The sequence below is a fragment of the Strix uralensis genome, chromosome 23 (genome assembly GCF_047716275.1).
Source record: "Strix uralensis isolate ZFMK-TIS-50842 chromosome 23, bStrUra1, whole genome shotgun sequence".
In the NCBI taxonomy this organism is placed as follows: Eukaryota; Metazoa; Chordata; class Aves; order Strigiformes; family Strigidae; genus Strix; species Strix uralensis.
In genome coordinates this window covers 3,549,077-3,570,183 of record NC_133994.1, presented here as the reverse complement: position 1 = coordinate 3,570,183, position 21,107 = coordinate 3,549,077, and the positions used below count along the sequence as shown (strand labels likewise).

General features: G+C 42.2%; 2 protein-coding genes across 3 annotated transcripts in view; one reads left to right on the top strand and one right to left on the bottom strand.

Annotated features, from left to right (window-relative positions):
* The first annotated feature begins 408 nt into the window (after positions 1–408).
* On the top strand, positions 409–9,514 carry LOC141954063 (putative pleckstrin homology domain-containing family N member 1). 2 transcript variants are annotated; one of them, XM_074893183.1, is made up of 12 exons: positions 409–559; positions 1,761–1,839; positions 2,362–2,508; positions 3,342–3,428; positions 4,596–4,668; positions 5,336–5,472; positions 6,811–6,957; positions 7,528–7,614; positions 7,771–7,846; positions 8,249–8,325; positions 9,100–9,202; positions 9,291–9,514. In XM_074893183.1, exons 1-11 carry the CDS (start codon positions 471–473, stop codon positions 9,172–9,174), a joined length of 1,074 nt encoding a protein of 357 aa, XP_074749284.1. In that variant the 5' UTR covers positions 409–470; the 3' UTR covers positions 9,175–9,202; positions 9,291–9,514. The 2 variants fall into 2 exon arrangements, with proteins under 2 accessions (XP_074749284.1, XP_074749283.1); XM_074893182.1 differs by having other exon boundaries at positions 9,100–9,514.
* Positions 9,515–13,818: 4,304 nt separating this feature from the next.
* TNFRSF18 (TNF receptor superfamily member 18) overlaps positions 13,819–21,107 on the bottom strand; it is a 20,855-nt gene continuing 13,566 nt past the window's right edge. The window contains exons 4-8 of the mRNA XM_074893226.1: positions 19,474–19,608; positions 18,874–18,961; positions 18,292–18,380; positions 17,151–17,291; positions 13,819–16,869 (exon numbers count right to left, since the gene is read on the bottom strand). Coding sequence (XP_074749327.1) covers positions 16,721–16,869; positions 17,151–17,291; positions 18,292–18,380; positions 18,874–18,961; positions 19,474–19,608 — 602 coding nt within the window. The 3' untranslated portion in view covers positions 13,819–16,720. The remainder of the gene's footprint in view (positions 16,870–17,150; positions 17,292–18,291; positions 18,381–18,873; positions 18,962–19,473; positions 19,609–21,107) is intronic.

The window sequence follows — 21,107 nt, the reverse complement described above, 5'->3', positions numbered from 1 at the left end:
CTGCAAAGACTAAACCTAAGGCTTAACAATGGAAATCCCCCAGTTTGTCCCATCATTTGTAGGAGACTTGTATATCCAGCTCCCTCACTCATCAGATCCTCTGTGCCTTGCACACTCATTATATTAAGACTTTCATTTTTGATTTGGCTGAGGTGACGGCCCAGCAGCAGCACACACTTATCGCATCAGGCCACCATCTTCGCAGGAAACAATGACGCTTGGGGGACGATGGAGATGGGGAGGAAGGGAGAGAGGTTTAAAACCAACAGGAAATGCTTTTACATCTCAGACGCTGCTGCTTCTAACCCAAGAGGAATTTAAATGAGTAGAAAGTTTAAGGGTACGTGCGTGTTTCCTTCCCCTCCTGCGCTTACGCTGATGGACTGTAGTTGAGGCACGTTCATGTGATCCTGTGGCTGCAGCATCAGTTTAAAGCAAGAATCTGTGGAGAGAAGAGCTGCCAGCCAAGCATGGGATGCTGCAGCCTGAGTGCCAGGCAGGCTGGGTCTGCAGGAGCCGGCCAGGATGAGGTGGAGCTGCTGAAGACAGGCAGGATGGGGTAGGTAACCATTTTGGGGCATGTGAAAAAAGCCTATCAGCTCCACTCAAACAGACATTGGGTGCTCGAGACTGAAACCCAATGGCTGTATTTGCTTTCCAAATATCACTCTCTTAAAGGAAAAGCTTTCTCTTCCTCCCCTTTTCTAGCCAGAATTTAGAGTAATGCTGTGTCAGAATCATCTAATCTTCTAACTAGAGCCTGCTTACTTCTCCTCAATATGCTCCCCCAGTCTTTTAAGATAGAGGGTCAATATTTGAGAAACTGAAGGTGGAAGCATTCCTTCCTGCCATGGATGTAACTCTGTTTTGGACGGGCAATCACAACTCCTGGGGCTCTGGCAAGCACTGCTCATGTTTTGTCAGAAATGGATGTTTTCAATCAGACTGTCACAGGTCAGAGGCAGATCAGAGGCCTGAAAAGAAGCTCAGGAGGCCTTTAGTGCTGCTTCCACCTCTGGAGCAGCCTCAGCTCTTCCTAAATCTTGCTTGACAGACGCTTGTCTAACCTGTCCTTGAAAACCTCCAGTGATGAAGGTTCTGCAGTGTTGCAAGCAAGCTGTTGTTTTTTCCCAGTAGCTGACCTTTGGTGCAGGTAAGGTTGTTGTCTCTTATCTTATGCACCACAGACAAAAAGGAAAAATTGTTCCCCTCCTCCTTCTAGTTCACATACGTGAACTGTTACCATACCACCTCAGTATTATTTACTTTAGGCTTAGTGTTGAGCTACATTACACCTTTCCTTCCATAATTTCATCATACTCCAAGTAACAGTGTTATCCCTTCCTTGTCCGTTACAGCAGGCATACTGAGAGTGCCTTCATCATCCCTACACTCTTTTCTGTGTAATGGCAGTGGAAAATTAGGAGTCTAAGGGCTTTGCTGATTTTACAATCTAGTCTCTGCTTAATGCGAGGGCACATTTAGTGGCATGTTCCCCAAAAGTTCAGGTGTGCTATTCCTTGACAAGCCTGCTTTCTGATTCTGCATCTGCTGCATTTTTTTTCCTAGACTTCACGGAGCTGTTACCACTCAATATTCCTGTCGAAAATAGTGTATTCTAAAATACATCAAATTTATGCCAGAAATTCATAAATTTGTCTGCTCGCTGAGCATTAACCTCTCTCTCTGGTTTTTTTTTTTTTAGAATGCAACACATGTAAGTGCTTTTCTATGCCTTTCCATATTCTCTTCCATTTCAGAACATGGTCCAACCCAGAAGGCCAGAGTGAGGCATCCCTCCATGCTGAGGACCCTGCAATACTAGCAGAAACAGAAGATGTGAGTATGAGCAGGGTCATGCAAGCAAAGATTTGTATGCAGAATCAAGGAAGAAATCACAGGCCTATTTATCTCACCCACCACAGCATTATCCTGATGCAGTATCCCATTACAGTAAAGTGCCAGAGGCTATGACATACCCTTTGTTTTGAAAGCAAGTAAGCTGTTTTGAGGCCTAGGTATAGGATTTCAGCTTTTGTTCTACAAATTCACATGCAAGAAAGTTTGTCATCACAAGTCAGTTTTGGATTTTTTCCTGGGACCATGTTTTATCAGCATTGTTGAGAGAAGATGCTCAGAGAGAGGGGAAGTGATTTATGCAAATTCACATATATGGTCAACATCCAAACCTCCCACTGTCAGGGCTGCAAAACCACCCTCTTTTCTCTCTTTTTATCTAGTGTTATAAATCACTATTGCTTGGCTCTCATTTCCATTTTTCCACCTCTAATTGTCTTACTTTACAAGATATTCCTGCTAAGATTACAAGAAGAAATGCATCCTAATGTTTATTTGTTTCAGACACAAGTACTGTGGGGAAGAACACGGGAGGAACTAGCAAACTTGTTGATCACACAGCCTGTCAGTGGCTGGGAAGGGATGAACATCCACTCTCTTGGGGAAATTATTTGGTCCTCCCTGGTTTTTCTGAGAAGTTATTGCGCAGAGGTAATCACCCTTTTACTACAACCACTGAGTAATATGCAAGGGATAAGGTGGGAGTAAATTTGGATTTCATACATCCTGTCTGAATTACTGTCAAATCTCAGTGCTTGACTAAAGCTACAATTTGTCCTGACCTTTGTTTTCAAGAGTTAATGCTAATATGTTCAACTTTTCACCAGTGCAGTAAAAGCTGAATGTATTTCACAGCCACTTCTTTGAGCAGCACGAATCTTTGCATTCACTCCCTGGAGAAACGAAATGTCCTTTTTGTCAGAAGTCTCTTGTATTCTTTTCCCCTAAGAGATAAGGACTGGTTATTATGGTTGCAAATTTGTATGTGTAAAAGTCCACAGGTACTGGAGGTGACTGATAAAACTAATGCAGTGTGATTGCCGTTACCCTGGTTTTGATGAAGTCAGAAGAGGGAACTGAGAGCTATTCTAACTTTGTCGTGGATTCACATCTCTTTGCCTGCACATCACTGTTTATCTGGCTGTATACACGTGAGCAAAACCTCCCCGTCTCACAGGAATGCCGTGGTCTGGCTTACCAGTGCTCAGAGAGCACATAGACACTGTTTAAAGAAAGATGATATAAAATTATGAAGTACTGACATAAAGCTGCAGTCCGACTGTGACCCAGTGCAGGACAGTCCAGCAGTCAGATGCTGACACACTGTCACTAAGCATGATCAGCACTGTCTGCACATAAAGATGCACAGAGTACTGCATCAGCAGAGAGGAAGGAAAGGTGAAGAGCTTCAAAGAAATATTTCCTTTTCTTAAAAAAAGTGGAAACATTTTGGAGGAAAGATATAATTGATCTTATTTCCACAGGAGATGTGTGAATGCTACATTGTGCTGTCCTCCTTTCACTTGCTGATTCTTTCAGTGGATCGTACAAAGAAGGCATTTGTTTATGAGGTAAAGCACAAGAATCTTTCTGTGTCTGTTGTATCCATGCTCATATTCAAGATTTCCTAAATACCTCTTTGCTCATAGCTCTAGCATGTACACAGCAATAAGAGTACCCACCCTCGGTGCCCTGCCAAGGGGAAGGCTCAGGCTGGAGCAAACGTGCAGGTCCCATCAGCCAAGGCAGAGACACCTGACAGGGTTCAGTGGAGCTTTGGCACATTTTCTAGCATAGTAGCTCCATTTTTCAGCTTACTTTGAACAGGGAAGCGAGTCTGCTCCAGGGATTGAAGAGTAAGTGCCAGTTTCTATTTATATGCCTACTTCTAGGATCGATAACATTAGCTGGCCTCTTATCACTTATTTACCCAGGGAGAGGGACTGCAACTCTGTGCGAGTGAGCTAAGTGAACAAGCCATCAGCCAGGAGGTATCGGAAGAAGGTCGTAAGAACAGGAGATTACAGGAGAGCAAGTTAGAAAGGTGTATCGGGGGCAGACATGGTGTACCAAGGAGAGACATACTCAGAGGAGCTGCCTTCAGCACAGCAGTGTCTCCTGATGGCTCTTTGGTGTATGTGGATCCTAAATGTGAGAAAAAAAAAGGAGCCAAAGTAGGAAATGGTGTAACTACAGGAAGAAGGTCATTGATCTGTGTAACGTTGGAGTTGATAAAAATCTAAGTCCCTGCATGAGTTAAGAATGGTGGTGGAAGAAGACACAGAAGAAACATCATCAGTTTATGAAATACAGGATCCAAAATGCAAACTAGGGTTTCTTTGTCCTGAATGTCAGTGTAGTGGTTTGGGGCATGGGGCGGGAATTAAGGAGGGGGAGGCTGCAAGGCAGATGAAATTCCATCTAGTTCATACAAAGTACTTTTCAACACCAGCCTTGGTCTATTGGTGGAGCTCACCCCTATACCTCAGAGCACTTTATGAAGGAGGACAGTAATTTTACAGGTAGGGAAACAGGAATAAGCCCCTGATTTCCTGTGTCTTCAGACAATGAGCTGAATGCCATCCCACACACACGTCCTTAAAGTCAAAGGTTCAAAGGATGGGAAATTCTTTAGCCTGGCTTGCAAAAAGCATTCCATTGTACATCAGAGGGACTGCAGTGGGACAGAGAAGTTGTTGTTGCCAACCACTTTCTAACACAATTCCCTGCCATACCAGGGTCTCCTTCCTCTTGCTGGGATGCGTCTGAGAGAGATTGGGAGTGCAATCGGCCACACATTTGAAATTTCGGGTAAGCCTGTTCCGCAGTTCCTGAGGGGCCTGTGATAGTCACAAAGGAGTGATACCCATGCTCTAGCCTTCAAGGACTGGCCTGCATGGCCAGAAGATGAGAGGGTAATGCAGCCACGGGGAGGAGTACTGAAGAAGGGACATGCCTCCTCTCCAACATTCAGCCATGCTGGAGAACATGCCGTGCCTTTCTGGACTGGACTCTCACATGCAGCATATGCTGTAATTGTGTAGAGGGATGAGACATCACTAGATAGAAGGAATTCAGAATCTTAGTTTTTACAGGTGGACACAACTGCTGCACAGTCTTAAACCTAGAATGCCTTAGGGTTAACTAGAATTCCTCATGTGCAAGGCAATATAACGATAGTTTCCCCTTTACTCTAATTTTCTACTTAAACTAAACAGGAGGCAAATGCTGGCGTCTGCATGTAGAACAAGGAAGCTCCCTAATTGTCCAAGTGCCAACCCAGTATCTGCCATCAAGAACAATACAAGACAGACACGAGCTTGTTTCATCATGAGATATCAAAGCACAAGTGCAATGTGGCTGTAGAGCTAATGAACGACGGAGTGGAGGAGCAGCACACAGAACTCACCCTCTAGGCTCAGAGGCAGATCCCAGCCGTCCTTCCTCAGACCCAGGGGCTCTCTGTTTCTTTGCACAGGGTCCATGATAGAATCCAGGCTCATCCACTGCCAGAATTCAGCTGACTTCGACATGTGGGTTCAACACCTCCAGCACCAAATCAAGATGGCAAACGCTCACTGCCCAGTCAGTCCCAACAATAATATCTCTTTTCTGGTAAGTCAGTGCAGAAGAGCTGTAAAGAGAATGGGAAGAAAAGAGGGAACAGTGGCAGCTTTGAAAGTGGACAGGGTTTTTCAGGGATTTTTTAGCACGCAGGCTGGAAAGGAACAGTGTTACTTGGGGAAGCTGTTCTAGGCTATGGCAAGCAAAACTTGCTACACACAAATTTGCAACTGCTACTCTACGCTCATGAGAGATTTTAGAAAAATTATTGATCGGTTTTGTTCCTGGGACGTAACTACTACAGTGCTAGGAAAAAAAAAAAACAAAAAAAACCAAAAAAAAACAAACAACCAAAAAAACAAAACTTCTTCAAAATAAAGACTTGCTCTTCGATACATGCTGACTGTCGCACAAGCGACACACTGCACACTGCAGCATCCCCAAGGGTCACAAGATGGCAGGATTACACTGCCACTGAAAACACCCCCCCCCCAGCTCTGCCCTGGGGAATCCACATACAGCAACGCCAGGAGTCCTCCCAAAGCGCTGCCCACACCGTGCTACACTCAGGTTCCTGAAGGGTAAGAGTCAACTGGAAAGCCAGCTTGTTTTTTCCCCCTTCCTAGTGTTATTTACTAACACTTCTGCTAAGGTTTCCCCCTTTTTAAACACCCACTCTGCTGTCCTTGATGTCTAGCATGACACAGACCCTCGGGCAACACCGTAGCTCAGTTGTGTCTAACAGCATGCTTGTCTTCAGTTTGGGGGAAGAAAGGGCAACCCAGACCACCCACCCTTAAGAGCTGTGGATTTCTGCTGTTCCCTACAGTTCATGGAATTGTTGGTAGCTATTGGACACAAGCTAATTTTACAGTAGTCAGCCCAGGTGGCCCTGCTCTAAGGATTCAATATAGATTGCAGAAACCCATCCACGACTCAGCGTAGCCATGCACACCGTGAGCCCACACCAAACCCCACTCCCCTGTTAGCTGGACAGCACTACTTTGAAGGAAAAGGAAAATATCCTCCATTAAAGGGGCGATATTTTGCTTTTTGCCAAGCCCAAAGTGCTTTGAACTAAGATGAAATTCGAATTCAAACCAAACCAGTGTCTCAAACCACCTCTTCTGAGGGGGAGAAGGGAAATGAGACTTTTCCCTTCAAATAGCTAAAGCTGTTTGGTTGTCTTGGCTGCTGCTTGTGAAACCACAGTACACATGATTTTGTTCCAGTAGGTAGCAAACCTACAGCAAACTATGAACTTCATAAAGGGTTTCCCAATTTCCAAGCATATATCCTAAATATCTTTTACCACCCTATAACCCTAAAAAACATCATACTTGTACTTTTTTCTGATTTTGCTCTGTTTCAAAAAAAAAAAAAAAAAAGGTGCCGTGTGATGAACAGTGGAAGAAGAGGGAGCTGACGAGACATCTGATGTGTAACGTCATCCTGAAGTGGGAAGGAAAACCTATTCAGCATCTGGGAAGGATACAGTATTTGACCATGGTGCAAGTGGCTAGTGGCTGCATGGGGGTAACATACACTGTGTACCACTCTGACATGTGGGGGGCTTTAAGAAGACTGGAACCAGTGAAAGTTTAGGTTCACATAGAACTGATACTTAAAGAGAAAAAAAAAAAAAAAAAAAAGGCTAATGATGTCAAAGTCCCACGGTATTAAAGAGACAAAAGGAAATGCAGTTGTATTTCTGAAAGCTGCTTCTGACAATGTGTCCAAACACAGCTGCCCTCAACTTCCAAGGGAGTACAGCCGGGAGGGATAGCCCACCCCTTTCTAATCACACAGCAAGATCAAGGTTTTCTAAACATTTCCTTGCAGATGTGTGCCTGACATTCTAAAAAAACCCTCACTGCTTTGTGATATCCTATCAGCTTTCTAAACAATGGATAACCAACCTGAATAAGAAATACAAAGAATAGTATCCATGGCTGGCACAGCAGCAACTGGGCACAGCAGCCAGTTCTGAGTTTTGGTGTATTGTCATAGTCATTAAACTTCATTTTCTGCCTTTGACTGAGACAGATCCACCAAGTGGAAGTTATTGAATGTTTTTGCTGTCTCTAAGATGCCTCTTTTCCACAGGACTCTGAGGAAAGACTGCTGATCCTGTTTCCAGAAGATCTGCTTTTCCTCTCTGTGGATAAGGACAGAACTGCAATCACATACAAGGTAACAGAGGAAATATGGGAAATAAACGGTCAAATAACTGAAGAACTAAAAGGAGCTGGAGCTAGTGAGCAGCATTGGGTGATGAAAATGTCTGAATAGCACGGAGAAAAGTGAGGAGCCGCAGGAAAAGCATCTTTTTTCTTTTCTGCTTTGAAGGGAAAACTCCCCCTAACTGGAATCCAGGCAAAGGAGAAATCTGCTATGCTGGGGAGGTTACAGTTTGAAATTACAGGTATGTAATTGAAAAAGAAAGATGAGAGCTCTGAAACACAGGAGGTTCTGTCTCAACATAGGGATCCAGTTTTTTTCTGGGAGGGTGGCTGAGCACAGGGACAGGTTGCTCAAAGAGGCTGGGGAGTCTCCAGCCTTGGGGATATCAAAAGCCATCTGGACATGGCCTTGGGCAACCAGCTCTGGAGGGCTGGACCTTCCAGCCTCAACCATTCTGTGAGTCTAATGAGAAACTGAGCAACACCAGCGCTCGGGCTCGCCTCGAGGATGGGTTACCTGGTGAAGTCATCTTCCCACGAGGGCCAGTCCCTGTGACTTTCCTTGCTATAGGCGAATAAACTGTGTCATGGCAAACTTTGCACACTTTTCCATCCCCAAACTGTTCCCTGCTAATGTGTTGCAGGAAGCCTGACAGAACCAATCCTTATCACCTGTTCCACAGCAGAGGATTATGAAAAATGCCTCTTCTACCTACAGAAGGTATTTTTCAGAGAACATTACTGCAGCAATATCTCTTTTCAAGCCTGGGATTTTCCCAGCCATAGATCCATCTAAAATGTATCATGCTCCCAGCTTTTCTTCTCCTTTTCACCTGAGTAGGGAGTCCTCAAACCTTCTTCAAGCCTTTCTCCTGATAAGATTCATCCATTTGGCCAGTAAAATATCAGTGGGTATTTAAAAAGAGAAAACACTCTCAGCAGGGGTTGAATTTGGGTCCTTTTAGGCAAAACAGCTACCTACTCTAGCAGTGAAAGCCTGATACCTAAACACCCAACTTGCACTGATTTCAGTGGAAATTACATACTGAAATAAGCAGAACTACTGAGGGGAGGAGGCAAGCCACTGAACTCTATTTCCTGACGATAGACAGACACACTATGTCACAATACCTCCTAAAACACTCATGATAGCACTACCAGCTTATGAGCTGCTTCCCAGGAAGTTATACCCATGTAACAGGAGTTAGTTTTAAGTAGGTCCTTCAAAATAGAACCTTATCTAGGTTCTAGTTTCCAGAGTCAATTGTTTTTTGTTGGCCAGCACATACAGCACACCCTACACAGTGGATAACGCTATCTGGGCTCAGAGGAGAGAAAGGTGAACCAGCAGTGGATGTTTTAAATGCAGAAGAGATGTTGGGCTCTGTGTATTTATTAATCAATATGGCTATTCTACAGTGAGCATGGCTATGTTTATCTAGTGTGGAAATTCTTGGCAGAGTTAGGATATTCACATGCTGAAAATATGTTCCAGCCAGAGAAAATCCTTGATCCTCCGACTCTTCAGCCACCACCAATCATCCCTAAGAAATCTCGGCGGTATCGGTAGGACATTAGCATGCAGTGACAAGAAGAAGGTACGTTGAATACAATCCCAACAGAAAGTGAAGAAGCTGCAAGAATGAGTAAGAATAGACTGGAAACTGGAAACCAATATTCTTTCAGACCGAGAGGTGAACAAGGGTCTGCACACAAGCTGTTCTCCACTGGCTGCTGTTCTGAATGGGCCACTGCAATCAATGGAAGATCTTGTTATTCTGACCTCAGCTGTACATATGCCTCAAGGAGAAATCTTTCTCAGTTTTCTTACTATATTTATTGCCTGATTCTTATCAGAAACATTGTAAAATGCTGTGTAAATGCTACAAAATAAACCCCGTTTACCTCAACCTAAACTATGCACAGAAAGCAGCATTCAGATAACTGTTGGTTTGGAAAGCCATTGCCTTCCTTTGAAATGGCAGGCACAATGCGATTCTTGATGGTGAACAGTCTCTTTTCTACAGTTTTTCTTCCTTGCCCAAATCAAGAAGAAATGTTAATCCTAGAAGTTTTCACAAACCAAAAATTGTTTCCCCAAATACTCATTGCTGACTTCTACCCTCCAAGAAGAACAACCCAAAAACCTCCAGGCTGAATCAAATCTATTCATTTTGATGATTTCAAAATACCTCATTTGGATTTTGAACACCTGAAGAATTTTTTCTCCACTCTACTTATATGTAGCACTGAAAAGGAAGCATTGCTACAAACCAAAACAGCCAAGCATTTAATTTCAAACAGAAGTTCTCAGTTACTTGCAGGTTAATCATCCAGGTCGTAGCTTGGATGTCCTTGTATATCCATGGTAAAGCTGGTCACCTGAACAAGCTTTGTGTGGTCCCATGGTCCCTGTTCTATCCCAATTTTCCTTTATGCAGCCTACACTGGCCACATGCAAATGAAGAAAACAGCTGCATATACTGCAAAAAAAAAATTTCAACAATATTAGAAGAAAAAAAAAATCTAACAAAGGTACACCCACAAGCACCATAAATTATGAGTCTCTTTTCCTGATGCTTTTAAGAACTGAACACCTCTGCTAGGTTGGGCTGAAACTAGGCAATAAATTGAAAAGTTATGTGGAAAAACAGGTGTGTAATCACACAATTGCTTGATTTCCCTTTCCTTGGGAAAGAAAACCAAAAAAATTAAGGACAGGAAGTCCCGTGAAAATATTGTTTCATCTTCTTTAGTTTCAAAACACTACTAATTTGCAGGAAACATGAACAGACGTGGTAGCATAACAAAACACTGCCTGCACATACCCTTAGTTGGTTTCTGTTTGAGCAAAACCTCGAGTACGAGAAAAGCCATTTTTATACCTCAGGCATTTCTCTTATCCTGTTACTTTTTCACTCTTTTTTGCAGCTAAAAGATGAAGAAATCCCCAGAGCTCACTGGGGCCCCAAACACCTATAATCATTATTATGCATGTAAGTAAATAACTATATAAAAGGGTATCACCTTATTCTCCTAACTGCTACCCTGCATTTCCTAAAGTGTGTGGGAAGGTCTTTATCTGATTATGAACAGCAAGCCACTTCTAATAATCAAACATTGTTTTAAACAAAGTTTAAAACTTTAACAGTGTGAAGTTTCTTAAACATTTACACATAGGAAAATGTGAAGAACTGTAGAATCAGAAGAATTTTTTTATTCAAACTTTTGGAGAAAGTGCACAAAAACAAAGATGGAAAGGTAACTTCTCTCCTCTGCTAGGTGCCACTTCCCTGCCCTGAAACTTTGCCATCATACTTTTTTCATTTTAGAAGTCAAAATTTGGGAATACACATGCAGATTAGAAGCACAAAACGCTAAATGGTAACAGTAGATCTGGCATCAGGAAAATAATAAACATTACTCAGAGAAAAGCTGCTAAATTTGGTTCTAACTTCTGAGCCAGGTCACTGGAAGATCCCAGAACTCAGAGCAATTGGAGGTTTTCCTCCTGAAGGCCAGTTTCAATTCTAGATGTCAGCCACTTCCTCTTTTTCTGGAGGCAAGGAAGCCTCAGGCACAGCTAAGCGATGTCAGCTTCTAAGAAATCACAAAATTAGTAGCTTCTTAAAATTTGTCAGTGGTGTTCCTTTCTAAGTATTATTAAAGCATGTCTGCTAAAAAAGCTGACTTAAGACAGTGAGAGATTTCGCTGACCGGGTCTGAGACACACAACACCCGCTGGCAGCTTGTGAGGCTGCCTCAAGTAGAGCAGAAAGCAGAATGAAAAGGCACGCTTTTCAGTAGGTAAGAGGCTTCTTCCACCTCTGTTGTATAAACAGAATTGTTCCAGAAATTCCTTAGTTAAGTGCTATCTGCTGTTCAGAAGATCACTATTCCGTGGGGGTACGGGATTGTGCACAGCTGATCCTGGGGCCACCCAGCAGCGTCGGCCTCAACACCGGCTGCTTCACTCGCTCGGGCTCAGATGAAGCAGAAGTCCCTGTGTCAGCACAAGGCAAGTGCCATGATCAAAGCAAATGTGAATAACTCAAAAGGTGTAGGCTAGGCTTTAGGGAATAGGAAAGAGGCATGTCTGGGGTGGCTTTCCCCAGTATATTCTTCCCACTCTTGGTGGTCTTTGGTTTAGAGACGTTCTCAGCCAGAAACCAGAGCTCTTAAAAATGTCGTCCTGATGTTTATCACCTTTCATTGCTTAGGTACTCAGAAAAAAATTAAATGATACTTTACTCACAGTCATTAGTAATTCAGCTGCTTTGTATTTGATTTCCTTTAGATCTCATGGTTGAATGCCAACTGGTTCTGTTCATTTATTGTTATTTATTCTATTTTACAGTTCAGCTTAAAATAAATGCCTCTGAAAAAAAAACCAACAAACCCATATTAATCATATTTAATATTTATAAACCCCCTTCTGACTATGACTGGAACACGAAACTTCGCAGGAGCTAATTGCTTCAGCTTTTAGGTGCTGTTCCACTCTTTCATGCTAGAGCGTTTAATAACTTGATAGTCTCTGTTAGCCTATGGATCCCTTCTAGAGCTTCACAGCCTTGGCTTTAATTTCTACCGTTAGTTTTGCATACGGCTTCTAGAAGTGGCTAAGTTTGGCATACGTTTACACGATCAGGAAACTTCTTTCTGGAGCCTTAGTTGAGGCCTGTCACAGCTGGTAAAATGTCAAATTAATGACCATATCTGAAAAGGAAAGCTTAGAGTCAACCAAATTTAATGTATCAACAAGTATCTCACAATCGCTATGAACTGAAGTTCTTTGGCTAAACAGAGAGAGTTCAGAGTTACAGTAACAATAGAACAGATTTTTGTCAAAGAGGATGGTGGTAGTGACTGCCAGGTATTCTGTAAGCATGATGCTCAGGGCAGGTATGGAAATTTAAGGAAGACTATCTTAAAGAAGAAGAGCTACATCATTTGTATTCACAGCAGAGAAAACTGAAAAAAATCCTCCCTGTGATTTCCATATATGGTACAGGAATTCTGATCTAATTTATACAGTTAATTTTGACAAGGTCTGTACATCAGAAGAAAGCCCAATTTGTGTTGGCTCCAGCTTAGGCTCTCTTAGCCTCACTTAACCTCTTAGATCACTTAGCCTCTAGAAACTTTGGGATATTTTATTTTCTCTTTTGAAAAGGGATTCAAGCAAAAAAAAAAAAAAAAATTGTTACAGACATTTAGTTGGATGTAAATGATTTGAGGGAGAAGACTTTTTTAACCTACAGTCCATATACAGAGACCAAGCTGAAGTTTAAATCAGAACTTGAAAAACCCCATAAAGTCTGGGATTTGAGATGACAATGCAGTTGTGATCTGATTCAAATATTGCAGTAATTGCACACTGATAAAATAAAGCTATTGTTCTGTCTGAAAGAAAACTCAAATACAGTGTTTTCTTACAAGCTCACTGTTCTGAGCCAATAGCTTTCATTTCCTTTGATGCAAAGAACAGCTCTTTTACTGAAATTCTCCAGGGCTTAAATGATTCACACTTTGGGTTTTTCCCTCTGAATTGGAGCTGTAAGAAGTCAGGAAATTGGTTGCTTTTCCCATCAATAGGCAGCTATAAAGTCAGGTGGTTAGGTAAGCAGGAAGTGGGACTGTTCTTCAAGGTAGGCATACAGAAACCCAAAAGGCCACTGCGCAAATTTCCAATGAATAATATGGCTCTGCTCATAGTGTTTCAGTATTAACTGGCAGCAGTGTTGGCTGTTCAACACCCACAGCCCAGAAAGCCTTGTACACCTCACCAAGATTTGCTGCATGTCGCCAGAGGCACAGACTTCCACTACACACTCGAATCTTTCATTCCTCAAACAGTAAGCTCTGTTGAATTTTTTTGCCCAAAACGTTGCTGCTTTTCTGCCATTGACAGGAACGGAAAAAATTATCAGCCACAGTTTCCTGCTATTTTGGTAGTGGGTAGCTGACAAGCTGGTTTAGCCACAAACCAGGAAACGTTAAGCCACTTGCTTAAAAAGGGAAAAAAGTGCAAGTGCACCAATCCAGAATTCAACGACAGAAGAATTTGGTTGGGGGTACAGAGCCAGAGTTCTGTAAGAGTGGGGAAGCGAACTGGGAAAGTAAAACTAAGTGCACTCAAGCAGATTGGGACAACCTAAAGAATAAAACCCTACCTTTCCAATTTGCTTAATTATATCACATAGCCACTTCATTCAATTTTCAAGTTTATTTTACCTTTACAAAAGGTTACAATCAGAAATCTTGTTGAAAACATTAAAAAACCAAGAAGGGTCAATATAGAGCCAAGAATAAACATGGCCAACGTAGAAGGAGCAGTGAGAAGTGTCTTTACTAGCCAGTGTTTAGACTTCTGAGTATATTAAACCCCAAAGAGAAACTGCTTACAAGGCAGAGAGAGTCTTACACTTTAAAGAAGTTATCCGATTTAATCCAATCCAGCACTTTCACCTTTCATTGGCTGAATCTCCAGTTCACCTCAATTAAGAATCTGCACATTTCACAAAGCAATGGAGGAAAACTCACCTTTTTTAAGAGAATTTCACACAAGGGTCCCTATGGGAAAAATTATCAGTAACACAAGGATTAACAGTAAGAGAATCAAAGAAGGCAAAAATACATTGAAAGTACTAATTACATCTCACAACATCTTCTTAGGGTTGAGAAGTATCACTGTCCCACTTACATGAAGGGGAAGCTAAGGTATAGGGACATCAGTTACAGTAAACACAATAACAGAGAAGCTAGAAGATTAAAACTAGGACTACAGAGGAATACATTATAGTGAATAACCCTTTGCATTTCATTTTCCCTTACAATTATTTCACCCAGTTACAAGATTATATAATGCACAAGAAAAAAAAAAAAGGCAAAAAAGACAGGATAACCCCTCTTGACATAATCACTGAAGAAATGTTCAGCAATAAAACCATGGCTATGAATCATAAAATTAATCCTTCGGTTCTATTCAAGCTTGCCAAGACCTCCTCCAGAGAGGCTTTAAGAAAGACCAACTGGAAAGAGCTTAGAGGGTGAGACTAAGAGGTCTAGAAACCACAACCTGTGAAGCAGGATAAGAGAGAGCCTAGAGAAACCAAGCAGGGATGATAGCTTATGAATGCTTAAAAAGATGCGGAAGAGTCGATTCCTCCTCATAGTCATAATGGACAATATAAATTTTAACTAACAAAATCTCTCTCCTTCTCTGACTTTAAATCAGTCACTGGACTGGATTGCCTAGAGAGGTCATGGAGTCACTTCAATGAAAGTCTAACAGTAGATCGTTATCCAGTCTCGCCAAGCCTACCTGGGAGCACAGACTATGTGACTGGCTTACCAAGGCAATAACCTGTCCCACTCCTCAGGATTCTCTGTTCAAGTGCTTTTGCAACACACGTCTGTGGAGGCAATAACTTCTGCTCTGCAGGTATTGTAATTTCACAGAGCCCTACTGAAAACAGCATGTCATTCAGACTTGGAATAATCCCCTCTGAGTGTTTAGTAAAGTGATTAACAGAAATTTCATTATTCTGTTAGGATTTAATTTAGAAGCCCTGTACTGTTTATATTATCTGTAAGAAAACGTGAGGCAGTTGATGTAATGGCTGTACTGTGAGATATTTATAACATTTCATGTGAAGCCTGAATCAAAACTCATTTTTGCCCAGAGCTGATTTGGTCCTAAAAGAATCTACTCCAGGCAGCTTTCACCAGAAGGCCAAACCAGAGGCATCCAGAGCTTTGAAATTATTATTACAGTCACATAACACAAAAATAATTATACAAAAAAGACGTGCAAGTTTTAACTAGTTGAAGCCACAGGCTAGATTCTTATTTGAAATCAATGTCAATTCACAGAAAGCAACCAACTCCAGATGAAACCCTGCCACTTTAAATTCAGGCAAAACACAATTCTAGCCATGTTAGAGCTCTATGAAACTGGAGGAGCACTAATCTGACATGAAAAAACCCCTCCATGGTACAATTCAGTACAGGGAACAATTGAACAATGTACAATTTCAGTAAGGGGAACATCTCTCAGCTGATGATCAAGTCACTGGAGCTATGCTGGTATACACCAGCAAACTTTCTCGGGTGGGGGGAAAAAAAAAAAATCAAGAACAAATGTTGGGCTTTTCTCTGTTTTCCACTGTCTTTTCCTACTCTGTGAACTACGTGAGAAGAGAGCATTAAGCTGAATGTCTTTCTCTAGACAGCAGTGATCCTCATTTCAGCCTTTCAGAAGACTCCCTGTTGTAATCCAGCATTCCAGTACCAAGGATTGCTGAGTTATAGAAGAGAAGGAGAATGAGTGTTAGTCCCTTCTCCCCCTAGTTTCCCTGGAGGGGATGAGGGGATCACAGAACTTGCACAGAAAAATCTCTGCAAGCACCGATGTGGCCATGGTGGTCTCATACCTCTGTGCTCCCGGACTAACCACCACCTCCTGCTGGGGTTGGAGAGGAGAGTATTTAACGGTTTGAGAGTAACAGCCCTTCACTGCATAACAAGGAGAACAATTTGGTAGGAGTGAAGAGCACTGTCTGCTTGGAGAAGAGTAGTAGGGATGGCTGCTAGACACACTGCCTCATTCCCTTAGGATGAGCATCAGAACACACCTTGGAAATAGGGATGGCCTGTGAAAGCTGTGAGTGCCCTGTGGTGCTACTTATGTCCTGTAGTGCTGAAGGGATTGACGGTGGGACACCAGCCTTCTGCACACCTACCAATCTGTGGGAGCACCACAGAGACACGTGCAGAAGATTGCAAAGGGGAACAAGGACAAGAAGGGTCCCTGGTCCCAAACAAAGTTGAAAAGAGCATCAATAAAATAAAAAAAACAACAACAACAACCCAGGAAACTTGCAATAATGCAGTGCAGCTGAACTGAATGTCAGCCCCACTTAGCAGTTTTTCTGTTTCTAAATATTCGGTTTGTTGAGAAGAAATGAAGCAAAACTGCCCCCAAAATCCATTCCTTATTGCTATGTACATAATGATGCTTTATGTGCCCAGCTCCTCCTCCTTTTTTTTTTTTTTTTTTTTTTGAAAAGCTCAGCTCCGCATTCTCACAGCACACTGCAATTTATCTGTGTTCATTGTAGACTCTGAGGGTGGAAATAGCAAGGCTTTTCTTCTGGTGTTTTGTCTCCATGTTCTTCTTCTGGAAACTGGCAGCTGTAAGTCTCTTCTCTCTGGTGTGACAGTTGTGCCACCGGCAGCCTAGGGAAGTTATGTTCCAGATCTGCAGTGAGAATAAGCAAAAGCACTGCACATACAAGAGGTCTTCACACGTGTCAGGTAGTTGCCCATTAAATTTACCAATACAGCCTCTCTCTGAGGAAAGGACAACAACACAGGCGATGCACTGCATCTCAGTGAAACTACATAACCCGCCCAAAATCACAGAGTAAATCCATATTCATTTGATTTATTCAACTTAATTTATTCCATTCTGACTCTGGATCAAAGGACACACTGTTCGCCGCTGAAAAGCCACACAGAGGCTCACAAAGGTGCACTTACCATCAGCTGTGTGGTATTTTTCTTTCTTCAGTGACCATATGCAGAAATGCAAGAAGAAGGTCAGCAAGATGAGAACAAATACAGCCACTGCAGTAAGGATGGCCAGGATGGTGGTATATAGAGAGTCATTTCTAACAGGAGCTGCAATTAAATATATTTCATAAAGATTAAGAAACCATGTGCCCAGACTGTTGTTAAAGAAAAGGCTTTTCTTCTAAGGAAATTTGGAGATTAATTTCATCTTTCTTTGGAAAATAATTTTCCAAGGAAAAAAGACCAGTACAGGTATTAACAATAAAACTGAGATGTTCCAAGTCAAGGACGCAATAGATCAGTGCCTGTGGTAAGAAGTATTCATGCAAAAAAAAAAAAACCAAAACAAAACAAACCACATGCCTGATCTCTTCATTGTTCAATGTCTGTCTCTCTTGCAGCTACCCCTTGTTTGATCTACTCTGATTTGGTTTTTTTGGGGGGTGTTTGGTTTCAACGTTTCCCTGAATAGAACTATGGCAAGCCAGATTTTCACACTTTCATCTGCCTCATGGAAGTTAAAAGTAGCACCTTTTTGCAATTTGTCTCAGTAGAACTAACAATTTCTCTGAATGAAGGGCCCAGACCTGAAAGGCACCAATTCATTGTGGGAACAAGGGGAAAGGCAGGAGCAGTGCAGCTTGCTGTCTTCAGGATACTCAATACCTGCAAAGCCTGTACCCACCTATTTCTATCTTAATTTAATCCATGATAAGACATGAGATTTCAATTCTGGGTGTTGTGGACTCAGCCAAGACTTGTAAAGGAACTGGATGACGAACTAAATGATTGTCTTCCTACGAAAATCTAGCAAAACAGCAAGAGCAGTTCAATGGAAAACTCTGATAATTTGCCAAATAAGCGTGCTCTACCCAAGGACAACTGTTGGGCTTTTCTCCACCTTTACTACTGACAGTGCTTTAATGGTAGAATCTTTGCCCAGGTCAATAATTCTACCTATATTAATATTGCAAGAAACACAACAGCAATTTTCAAGGCAAGTTTTCATGATAGCAAGCTCTGGATGATAACTATGCAGCATGTCACCAACTGAAGAAGTGTAGAGAAAAGTCACAGGCTCAGAGAAACAACCATTGTGAGAAGGTACCTTGCTCCAAATCTTTAGCAGGGAAACCACATATTGCATCATGTGTACTGTTGCCTCGCTTGACTGTTATAAACCCAGAACTTTCACAACTAAAAGAAGAATAAGAGTCACATTTAGAATGTCCCTGCCTTTCCCTTCATTCCTCTCCCACGTTTCTCTTGGCTCCCCTTCTTCCTTCCCTCCACCCTTTCCACAACTTGTTTCCTTCTTTTCCTCTTTATAGCAGTGCACGTGAAGTTATGGCTGTTCCCAGCAGGATAACACTACATCACAATTGTTTATGTGCACATTTTTTTTAGTCTCTGTTTCAAGTGATGTCCATGTTTGAAATAATTTTGCATCAGTTTGAGCTGGACTTGGAAGCAAGTTGAATACACTGCAGTTTGTCTTAAGTTCTGCTTTGAGACTGACTATTTATAAAGCCAAATATAAAGCCATATATTGCTGAATTTAAAAAACTCATCATTTAATCTCATTGGTGATCTCATCTTTGATTCAATTTTATTTTCTAATTTAAGTATTAATCGTTTGACAATTTTATTATGCATATTTCAAAGAAGTAAAGTATCAATAAATACATACTCAGTCCAGTTACGGCACCAGCCATTCACAACATTAGAATAGGTTCCTGTCTCACATGGTTTACATTTGAATGTGAAGTCAAAAATGCCTACAAGAAAAGAGAATGTGCATTATTAGTGGTCAGTGCCTTTACTGAAAGGTGGGGATACAACAGATCAGAGCACAGCGCCATTCCCTCCACACTCTTTCTGCATTATGAGTCACCCCCCTGGCAAAACACATAAGCAGTTCTTGCCACTTTTGCATTTTGGGAAATGTATGGGCAGACCCCTGACAGAAGAGATACAGAATAGTCTGATCTGACAGCAGAGGGTGTAAAGTTAAGAAGCAACACAGATAAACAGTCTTCTACAGAGAGCAGTAGCAGCTTGGAAGAAAAGTAATATTGAAAGTCCTAGCATGAAAGTGAAATTCTCAAATTTAGGAAGGGAAGAGTTATAAAATAGGGAAGAGAGGGTTTTAGTCACAGAAGCCACAATATAAATGCCATTTCTCTCTGCATCACAAGCCTTCACAAAAGCAGGTTATAATAAGTGAAGGAAACTGCTGCTCAGCCAGCCATTTATATTGAACTAGAGTAATTTGCATTTCTTTAGTTACCAAGCTTAACCAGCTCCTCGCCCTCTGCACAGTCAGGCAGTTTTTCGCAGTACTGACATTCACTATCAATACAGCTGTACCCCTGACGACACCTGCAGTCATGGTCCCCCGTAGTCAGACAGACACTCAGGTCTCCTGTCAAAAAGAAAGAAGTTAGACTTGCCTTTGTCAGAGGCCAGAAATTAACTTAACCATTAGTCTTACTGGCTGACACAGGTGAAATAGTTCCTTCCTGTGCTGTGGTGGAAAATATGGACACCAGAAAGATGTCACTCCCAAGCATACTGGATAAAGTTTAAAGTACTCAAATTCAGCACCACTCAGATTTTTACAGCACAGTTATCTGAGCATGACTTACCACTGTAACCTTTCTCTCTTATCTGGAGTATCAGTGTAGGCTGTGGTAGACAGAAGTAAGGCAGCAGGTTTGCTTTACTACATTGCGCAGATTTAGACACTGTGGTGTGAAGAGGGCATTGCCAGCGCCCCAGAGAAGCACTACACATTAATTAGCCATCCAGTCAGCTCTCAGGACGCTGCCAGAGCTCTTCTCATTAGGCTCAGCCATGTTAGAGGAGGGATGCCAAAAAGATCCTTGGCCAGTGAAGCCAGAGCTCCTTCTCTGTGTCCTTCCTAGCAACAGCAGCTGCTTCCTACACTCTGTTGGCATAAGTGGGTCTAAATCTATGCCATAAACCCAGGACCATTCCTGTCCTCTGTCCTTCTATTTCTAGAGGAGTTCTGTTGTGAACTTTGCTTGCACTCAAAAAATATCATCTCTAATTCTGAGAGGTTCCTGGGTTCACAAAAGCAAAGGATTGATCACACTGATCCCATCAGTAAACAGTATCAAGCAGTCCTTCAGGCAGCTGGAGACCGGCTAGAGGAAAAGTGCTGTCCAACCAGGAAACTGTAAAACCTTAAAGAAATAAGGGAAATACTGGCTAGTTCAATAGTGTGCTTAAAAACCCACAGTGAGTAGCAAAGATCAAGCAACGATTATTTCCTGAGATTGGTGATGGAACATACAGGGCCACCAGAAACTGCCCACATCTTCCTCTGCCCACTGGCTTCCTCTTACCGGCCTTCAAAACTTAATGAATCCTGGCAGCAAAAACGACACAGCTTGGGGATGCTTCTTTCTGTGTATTACTAGTGGGTGATTCTGGAGTTGATCCCACCAAGCAATGACTCTCCTACCTCATGATGAATAACTTCATCTCAGTGGGAAGGGAAATACCCTGGGGCGTCCACACTGCTGAGGAGCTCTTCACCTATTTATTGCTCATTCCCACAAATGCCATGTGTCCACTCACTCCTTCCACGGGGAACTCAGTGTTCTTCTTGTCAGTTGAGGCAGATATATTCAAGCTACTAATAAGTGGGAGGCTGACTCCTACCTAGGCACCGAAAATGTAAATTTTCAGCTAATCTTGTTGCTAACCTGCAGGACAACAGCCCTACCATACTAGCTAGACAAGGTTGCCAGCAACCCTGTTCCGGGACAAACAGAAAAGAAAGGTGCATTCCTTGCTGTAGGTCGTAGAAACAGCTTCGTGTTCCCTACTGTTCAGCTCTGGCTACTGTTATGGACAGCACTAAATTAGAAAGAATAGTATGATTGTTCCTAGGAC

Excerpts from the sequence above, each read along its gene's own strand:
- LOC141954063 (XM_074893183.1), top strand. The coding sequence starts at position 471 with ATGGGATGCTGCAGCCTGAGTGCCAGGCAGGCTGGGTCTGCAGGAGCC. Across the intron at positions 3,429-4,595 it reads AGAAGGCATTTGTTTATGAG|GGTCTCCTTCCTCTTGCTGG; the intron begins GTAAAGCACAAG and ends CTGCCATACCAG. Across the intron at positions 6,958-7,527 it reads TGGCTAGTGGCTGCATGGGG|GACTCTGAGGAAAGACTGCT; the intron begins GTAACATACACT and ends TCTTTTCCACAG.